The 7966-nt window shown below is 57.4% G+C and overlaps 5 protein-coding genes across 5 annotated transcripts in view; all 5 read left to right on the plus strand.

The window, feature by feature from the left end:
* Window positions 1-341: 341 nt before the first annotated feature.
* Window positions 342-1260, plus strand: ACA1_129500 (E3 ubiquitin-protein ligase RING2, putative; the record flags this gene model as incomplete). The annotated part of the gene is made up of 3 exons (XM_004336790.1): window positions 342-664; window positions 694-787; window positions 862-1260. 3 exons carry the CDS (start codon window positions 342-344, stop codon window positions 1258-1260), a joined length of 816 nt encoding a protein of 271 aa, XP_004336838.1.
* Window positions 1261-1483: 223 nt separating this feature from the next.
* ACA1_129510 (hydrolase, alpha/beta fold domain containing protein) lies at window positions 1484-3149 on the plus strand (the record flags this gene model as incomplete). The annotated part of the gene is made up of 9 exons (XM_004336791.1): window positions 1484-1652; window positions 1715-1793; window positions 1887-1996; window positions 2071-2203; window positions 2296-2430; window positions 2504-2586; window positions 2662-2762; window positions 2841-2960; window positions 3042-3149. 9 exons carry the CDS (start codon window positions 1484-1486, stop codon window positions 3147-3149), a joined length of 1038 nt encoding a protein of 345 aa, XP_004336839.1.
* Window positions 3150-3243: 94 nt separating this feature from the next.
* ACA1_129520 (elongation factor Tu GTP binding domain containing protein) lies at window positions 3244-6195 on the plus strand (the record flags this gene model as incomplete). Its single annotated transcript, XM_004336792.1, is given in 15 exon segments — window positions 3244-3270; window positions 3442-3642; window positions 3729-3786; window positions 3883-4029; window positions 4153-4253; window positions 4359-4434; window positions 4487-4602; window positions 4684-4738; window positions 4835-4904; window positions 4983-5056; window positions 5075-5221; window positions 5405-5486; window positions 5560-5742; window positions 5855-5975; window positions 6064-6195. 15 exon segments carry the CDS (start codon window positions 3244-3246, stop codon window positions 6193-6195), a joined length of 1590 nt encoding a protein of 529 aa, XP_004336840.1.
* Window positions 6196-6367: 172 nt separating this feature from the next.
* On the plus strand, window positions 6368-7321 carry ACA1_129530 (uncharacterized protein; the record flags this gene model as incomplete). Its single annotated transcript, XM_004336793.1, has 3 exons — window positions 6368-6547; window positions 6815-6983; window positions 7083-7321. 3 exons carry the CDS (start codon window positions 6368-6370, stop codon window positions 7319-7321), a joined length of 588 nt encoding a protein of 195 aa, XP_004336841.1.
* Window positions 7322-7378: 57 nt separating this feature from the next.
* Window positions 7379-7966, plus strand: part of ACA1_129540 (elongation factor Tu GTP binding domain containing protein) — a gene marked incomplete at both ends in the record, with an annotated part of 4147 nt that continues 3559 nt past the window's right edge. Inside the window, 3 exons of the mRNA XM_004336794.1 lie at window positions 7379-7614; window positions 7687-7767; window positions 7845-7905. Of these exons, the coding sequence (XP_004336842.1) occupies window positions 7379-7614; window positions 7687-7767; window positions 7845-7905 (378 nt within the window). The remainder of the gene's footprint in view (window positions 7615-7686; window positions 7768-7844; window positions 7906-7966) is intronic.

The following is a 7966-nucleotide window of genomic DNA, read 5'->3' on the forward strand; positions in this document are numbered from 1 at the left end:
CCACAAAGCAGCAGTGGCAGGGGACTGGGCATCTCGCGGCGCGAATTGAAAGAATTAATCGATCTCGAGCGTAGGATGAAGCCCACCGCATCTTCCAAAGAGGTACCATGCTCCTGGGCGCATCATAATCTACTCTTCAACTCTTTTCTCAATAGCGCTCCACCCAGAGCGGTGTGGACACTGGAGCAGAAGCTGGGATTGAAGGGCTGACTTTCTACGAGGCGCACCGCGAGCCGATGGTGCTGCACGACGAGGACAGCGACCAGACGACGACGATCCAGGTCCGCACGCTTAACGTCGAGCTGACCTGCCCCATCTGTCTGGGCATCATGCGAAACACGATGACGCTGATGGAGTGTCTACACCGCTTCTGCGCCGAGTGCATATCCAAGTGTCTGCGGGTGGGCAAGCGCGAGTGCCCCACCTGCCGCGTCCACTGTTCGTCGCGACGCCAGCTGCGGCCCGATCCCGAGTTCGACGCCCTCATCGCCTCGGTCTACCCGAATCTCGACGAGTACGAGGCGCAGGAGGAGGAGTTCATCGCCGACCTCAACAAAAAGATGAGTTGCCAGTCGCACCTCACCGAGAGCGTGCAGAAGGGCATCCTGCGCCAGCGAAGCGCCACGTCCGCCGCAGCGACGCGTAAGAGGAAGGCCAGCGCGGCGTCCTCTGACTCTACTGCCGCCAACTCAGCACTTTCATCGCCAAGCCTGCCATCTTCCACCACCTCTACTTCACCATCACGCCCAGCCAGAGACACCACGGCAGCATCGAGCCATCCGACCAAGTACGCTACGTCAGTCCATTGTGCATTTTGCCTTTCGATCGGTCTCACCACGACCAACTCTCTTCAGACGACAGAAGACGACGCGGCCTGGAACGGAGCAGGCCGAGTCTCTCCTGAATACAGAAGACCTGGTGAGCTTCCTCTTGCTGCCTCGGCCAGATATGAGGCGAACAGCCGCAGACGGCTTCGCCCTGGAACGACCCTACGTGAGCACGTCGCCAAAGGTGACGGTGAAGCACATCGAGGCCTTCCTGGCCTCCAAGTTCCCTCTGCTCCTCACACCCGGCTCGCAGGCCCACTTCGTCATCAGCGTTGCGACCTCACCATCGTCAACAACGGAAGACGCCGAGTACGTGGATCTGGAGGCGGGCGACAAGACCATCGACGACCTTGTGTCCGAGTTCGGGACGCCAGGCAGCACTCTCACCCTCTACTACCGCCTCGCCGGCTCCTCGCCATCTCCGCCCGAGTGATCTGATGAGACGCGTCGGCTCATGCACTCGAGAGCGAGCTGCGTGCAGCATCTACTGGTCAAGAAGACGGCCACCACGCTCGTGTCTTCTTTACCAGTAGGTGCCGCAACACATAATTAGTCAAATAAAATAAAATAAAATAACAAAATAATAATTATTTTATTAAAAAAATGGCCGGAGTGTACCGTTTATTGGTTTGTGCTGATTGATCTTTGGAAGCCGAATGGAAGGCAACGTGGAGGGGATGCCAATCTATTGCGTTTCATCGTTGTTTTCGTTGCCCTTCGTGGCAACTGCCCTGCCGTGGATCCTGCTTGGCTGGGTGGCTTACCGCTACCTCAAGCCCCTCTCGATTAAAACCCACGCCACCTTTTTGCATGAAGTCTCGCCAGGTTCAAGCAATCCCAACATCTTCATCTCCTTATGATGAATTCCCATCTCATCTCTCTTGCAGGTCCGACCTTCATGAGGAACAAGCAGGGGCTGTGGCTTTACACGCACGCCTGGCTGCCACCTGCCAGCGTGAGCCCCAAGTACGCTTGCATCATTACACAAACGCACATGCCACACACTACACACCACACACCATGCTAAACTCATCCAACTGTGCCGCTGTGGCGGTGCAGGGGTGTGGTGTTCTACGCTCACGGGTTCGGTGGCCATGGCCAGCGGCAGTGGGAGCTCGCTGAGTTCTTGTCCTCACAAGGATTCCCCTACTTTGTGCTCGATCACCAAGGTGCCGTTGGGTCCCTTGGCTTGGGCGCTGAACCTGTTGGACGCCTCTCACGCGTTGGCGGCCACTGTGCACAGGCTTTGGGCGAAGCGAGGGGGATCGTGGGCATGTGGAAAGCTTCAGCGACTACATCGACGATTACGAGCAGTTCGTGAACAAGGTCCTGCAGGAGCATCCCGAATACGCTGACCTTCCTCTCTTCCTTTTCGGGTACATTTCTCTCTCTGTGTGTGTGTGCGTGTCGCGTGCCGTGCGTGTCGTTGCATCGTTGTGTACTGCTACTAAAACGCGTCGAAATGTAGGAGCTCGATGGGAGGCAACCTCGCCATTCAGCTGGCCAACAGGCGACCGGACATGTGGAATGGGGTTGTCTTGCTCGCTCCCGCCATCATGCCGCACAAGGCCTCCACAGCACCTTGGATGCTGTATGCCGTCAGGTATGGCTGTGCTGCGCTGCAGGTCTTCTTTCTGCTCATCGGTGTAGAACCTAACCGAGCAATGCCCTACTAGGGTGCTGGCCAAGCACTTGCCCAAGTTCATTCCTTTCACCTCCGCGCCGTGGCGGAGCTCTGCCACCATCGACAAAGACGTGGGTGCGTGTTTGCTTCTTCCTCGATGCACCAGCCACGTTACCACGTAATCTCAGCTGACTCATCCTGCCTGTGCAGTGAATTGCTACGTCTCCGACCCGCTTACCTACACGTTCCCCTTTGGCATGCGCGCCGGTTGGTGCTGGGAAATGCTTCAAGCCATGCAGCGGGTCACTTCTGTACGTCTCGCAGACAGCGGCGCCTGCACATCAATCAGAGACGCGTGCGCTGACGATGCTCTTTTGCCCCCCGTCTAGACTGTACACAATGTCGAGTGGCCGTTCGTGATCTTCCAAGGAACGCAAGACACGGTCACCAACGCCGAAGGCTGCGTGCTGTTCCACCAACAGGCCCGGAGCCAGGACAAGGCCTACCGGGTACCAACATCCCAAGCTCACTTCGCGCATTCTCTTCCCGCACGATGCACTACAGGCACATCTGACCTTTCCACCTACCAGGAGTTGGCAGGGTGGGCGCACTCCCTCTTCGACGAGTCGGCGCGGCACGAGCTGTACAAGGAGATGCTCGAGTGGGTAGCGCAGAGAACTGGCAAGAGCAAGAGCTGACACAGTTGGCCTTTCTTCCCTTGGGGCTACTCATTGTTTTTGTTTTCCTTTCACTTTCTCTCTTTTCACTAAACAAAAAACACTGTTCACGAGCATGTCGCTGAGTGAGCCCGTCGCTGAGGTTTGCTCAGCTCACCTACCTCCTGAGGTCGCCCTTTCCTTTTAGTTGCCTAAGTTCATCGCGTCCGAGTGCTATATTCTTATTTATTATTTTAATTAGATTAAATAATAAATAAGAATATAACTTATAATGATTACCTCATTATAATTTTCAATGCGTCTTCGTTGCCAGGTGTGGGTGCATGTACTGTCGTATGTGGACGTAGAGCGCGTGGTGAATTGCGTGAGCTTCGTCTCGCGCGGCTTCTACGCGCTGGCCACCGAGCCGCAGCTCTGGCACCGCCTCGTTCGCCGCTACTTCCCCAGCGTCGTCAACCTCTACGAAGGGGACCCTGATGGCTGGCGCAAGACCTTCATCGCCCAAGCCAGCTCGGTGCCCCATAACCCGCCATTTGACCGTTGTCGCGTGGGGCGGGGTCGACTGCTGACAGCAGGGTTGCCCGCTGTCCGCGTGTGCAGAAGCGGCCTCGGTTCTGCCTGTTGGGCAAGGTGGACTGCGGCAAGTCGACCCTCATTGGTACTCGCCCGTCTCGATCTCTTAGCACATTGATTGGTGTGTGTGTGTGTGCGTGCGTGCGTGTGTGTGTGTGGTGTGTGTTGTCGAAAAATGCAGGGCGCATACTCGTGGGCCTGGGGGCTGCCACAGAGCAAGAGGTCCAGCGGAACAGTGATGAAGCCAATTTGGTGGGTGTGAGGACGTACAAGCTCAAGTACGCCTGGATTTCCGACCGTCTCAAGTTGGAACGAGAGCGCGGAATCAGTACGTACATACACTTGGTCGGCAGCCAGTTTCCATGAACCATTTCTCACATTGACGCTCTACTCGGCACGCATGGGGGTCGTATGTTATGTGTCGTGTCGTGTTGGTGCGTGTATCGTGCAGCAATCGACTGGCACACAAGAGAATGCACTTTGAGTAGTGGTCGTGAGATTGAAATCGTGGATCTGCCCGGTCACTGCGACTTCATCAAGAACACTTCCATCGTTCGTGCATGCGCCTGATCTCGATTGAGCCCAAGGAACCGAACTAGCTCACTCGCATGGTGTGCGTATGCGTGTGCGTGTGCGCGTGCGCGGGCATGTGTGCAGGGCGCATCGATGGCCGACGTGGCCATACTTGTGGCGTCAGTTCACCAGTACCACATCAACGCGGGACTAACAAACGGTACGTACCATACAGGTCAAATGCATTGCGTCCTCACGTGACACTCGACTAGTGGTACCTCCGGAGCACCTGGTTCTGGCGAAGAGCGCCAACGTGTCCAAGGTGATTGTTGCGGTCAACAGGATGGATGACCCCGCGGTCTTCCACATGAGCCACTCTCACTTCGAAGTACTTCGCTTCCTGCGCCACCTCCGCTTTCGTTGTGTCCTTTCTGGATTCGGCCAGGCCAACTGACTCTCGCCCTGGCAGATGATCAAGGACTGTGTGATGCAAATGGCGGCAGGCGCGGGGTTCGAACCGGAGGGTACACCGCCTGCTGGTTGTTTGAATCTCTCCTGTTGTTGACCACACCACACGCCACACACGCGGCACCACACACACGCGCGACGCGCCCAAGCAGACTTGGTAGTGCTGCCCATCTCGGCGTGGTCCGGCGAAAACGTAGTCTGCCGGCCTTCCTCGCTTCCCTGGTGCGGCCACTTCGCGACCCCCTTCCGCCCGCGCGACTCGGCTTTGAGTATGTTGTGACTAACGGGCGGGGGGTGCAGGTACGAGGGGCCGATGCTGTTCGACGTCATGGAGCAGGCGGCGAGCAGAGTGGTTATGAAGCGATCGTTGTTCGGTCCTGTGCGCGTGTCAGTTCTGCGACGAGAGAACGTGCTATGCACTGGCGGGCAGAGCGGCACGAAGAAGCCGGAGGAGGTGGTGGTCGTGCTGGTGCAGTCGGGGATGGTACGCGAGGGCCAAGTGCTGCAAGCCGTGCTGCCAGGGCCGATCGTGTGCCGACGTAGGCCCTTTCGTCGTGGCCCACCGATCGTGTCCAAGCCCCCCACGGTCGTCACTTTCACCGTGCTCAGCATTCAGCGTTTCTACAAGCCCAGGTACCAGGTCACTGTGGTGATTAGTTAGCATCAACTGACACACACACACACACACACCACACACACACGAAGACGTGTCGCGGCGGCAGGAGAACTGGTTGGGCTGCGGCTGGGAGTGGAGCGCGTTCCAGCAGGAGTTGTACTGAAAGCTGCCAGCGGAGGCGCCGTGAGGTGCGCTGCATTCCTCCTCCTCCTCCTCCTCCTCCTCCTCACATAATGCGTTTGGAATGTGCATTCCAACAAGGAACAGGAAGGCGAAGTGGGCGACCTGGCGCCTGAGTCGCGGTGTCGTGCTGGCTGCGGAGAATGCGCTGGAGGCGTCCCGCATCGAGTCCTTCACAGTTCGTCTGGTGCACTCGGTTCCGATGAACTTGCGCTGCGGCATCGCTCCCCTCTTCATCCTCCACACGGCCTCACTTCCCTGTCGGTATGCTCACGCACATCATACCGGACTCGACACACTGCACACACAATGCGCACCGCACACACGATGCACCGCACACACCGGACGACCCAAGACTAATCGTGAAGCGACAAAGGGTTGAGAAGATAATCTCCCTCTGGACCGAGGGCCAGGAAGTGCCGGTTGAAGAAGATGGCAAGGCTGCTGTGATTCGTGTGGATCGGGGCATGAGCACCCTTGTGCAGGTCAAACCTCTGGTACGCTCCCGTCTTCCCCTCTGTGTGTGCACACGCTTGTCTGATCGACCTTTGCGCTGTGGTGGCGCCACTGGCAAACACCGTGCAGGGCGATGTGTTTGTGGAGCCCTACGCGCGCAACGCTGCCCTGGGCACGGTGCTCGTGTCGGACATGGGTCCTATCACTGCCTATGGGCGCATCGAATCCGTCTTTCGCCATGGCCAGGGCACAACATCGTAATAGCTTCAATGACAATAACGTCTACACCGACACGACACGACACTCACGACACACGACTGGCGGGCCAGCGCGACAGTATTTCATGGTTTTTCGAAGTAATAAAAAGGAAGACAAGAAGCCAGCGAGTGGCCAAGAAAGAAGAGCTCAAGGATGGCAAGCAGTGGTACACCAGATGGAGAAGGGTGGCGTTCGGGTGGGCCACAGCAGCATGGTGAGCAGAATATGCACACTCGCCCTCCTTCAGCCCCCGAGGTCCCGCATGCAACAAATCTCAGGGGCGCAACACCTCCAATCGTCCCTCTTATGTCACGATTTTCTCTGGGTTGGTCTGTGGTGGCGGCCTTCACCGCTGGTGCCCTCACCTTTTACACTGTACGCTCCTGGCCTTTAACTATTTCTCTATTTTATTTATTTATTTATTTAAAAATATAATAAAATATATATTGGAATTATTGTTCATTTTTATAATAATACAGGTGCGGTACATCATGCGGCAGCCAGCACCCGAGAGCACTGCGTCTTCGCTACCGCCACCGCAGGTACCTCTCCAGTTGCCCCCTCATGTTGGCTGCGGTGTGCTCACCGCATCGGCCGAACGTTTCCAGGTGAAGCTGAGCAGGACGACGTCGTCGTCAGGCTCTTCCCCCGCCTCGCCGGCGCCTTCTTCTTCCTCGCCCGCTCCGGCCATGTCGTCGGCCGAGGAGCAACAGCAGCAGCAGCAGCGAATGCACCAGCGCGTGCAGCAGACCCTCGACAGAACCACCCTCGCCTCCCGCGAACGAATCAAGGTACTGCACAACCTCACCAACACCACACGCTCTCACGCCTGCTTCCTTGGTGATGACGATGATGATGATGACTCACTCTGTCGTTTCCTGCGCTTGCAGCGATGGCTGGACCGAGTGAGCCGAAGGCAGCCGGGTGCTGCCGTCAGCGCAGCGCCTCCGCCGCCGCCGCCGCCCTACTACCGCCAGGGCGTATTCGAGGGCACGCACCTCAAGCGACGACTCCTCCCTCCTACCGCCACTTCCTCTTCGTCTTCCTCCTCTTCCTCTTCTTGATCACTCGAGTGGTGCTGCCTCTTCGAAGGCTAGGCTCACAGTTAGGGCTGCTGACGTCATCATAAACGGCTTGCTTGCGGCACAGAGAAACGCAACGCGTTCTGCAGATGATGAATGCATGAATGCGACGTGTGAGGTGCAGCCCACGCGTGCACATCTTCTTGCCGCAGCGCTGCTTGTCCAGACCTACGCTACTAAATTGTGAGTACAGCACAAAATCGCGATTTGTGAAGAAGATGGAACCACGGTTTCTGTTCGACACGCACAGCCACGCGCATGATGACCTCGCCCACCTCGACGACATCCCAGAGCTCGACGTGGACAAGGTCGCGCTCATGGGCACCAGCCAGAACGATTGGTACCAATTTATTGATTTAATTAATGGTTTTTGCTTTATTCATTATTATTTATTTTTTGATTCAATACACAGGGGAGTGGTGGAGCGGCTGCACCGAGCAAAGCCGGACAAGGTGCTCGCGGCCTTCGGCGTCCACCCGTACTTCGCGCACAGGTCCGTAGGGCGTGACACGTAGCGTGGTGGTGCGGAGCTGACCAGCGCCGCCAGCGGTGGTGTTCTGTGGTGTGCAGGCTCGCGGAGGGCTGGCTGGAGGAGCTCCGGGAGAAGCTGGTGGCGAACCCGCGCGCCATCGTGGGCGAGATCGGGCTGGACAAGGCCGCGATCACGCCCGACACCGCACGCAACGAATACG

The sequence above is a fragment of the Acanthamoeba castellanii genome (assembly GCF_000313135.1).
Source record: "Acanthamoeba castellanii str. Neff unplaced genomic scaffold scf7180000084698, whole genome shotgun sequence".
NCBI lineage: Eukaryota > Discosea > Longamoebia > Acanthamoebidae > Acanthamoeba > Acanthamoeba castellanii.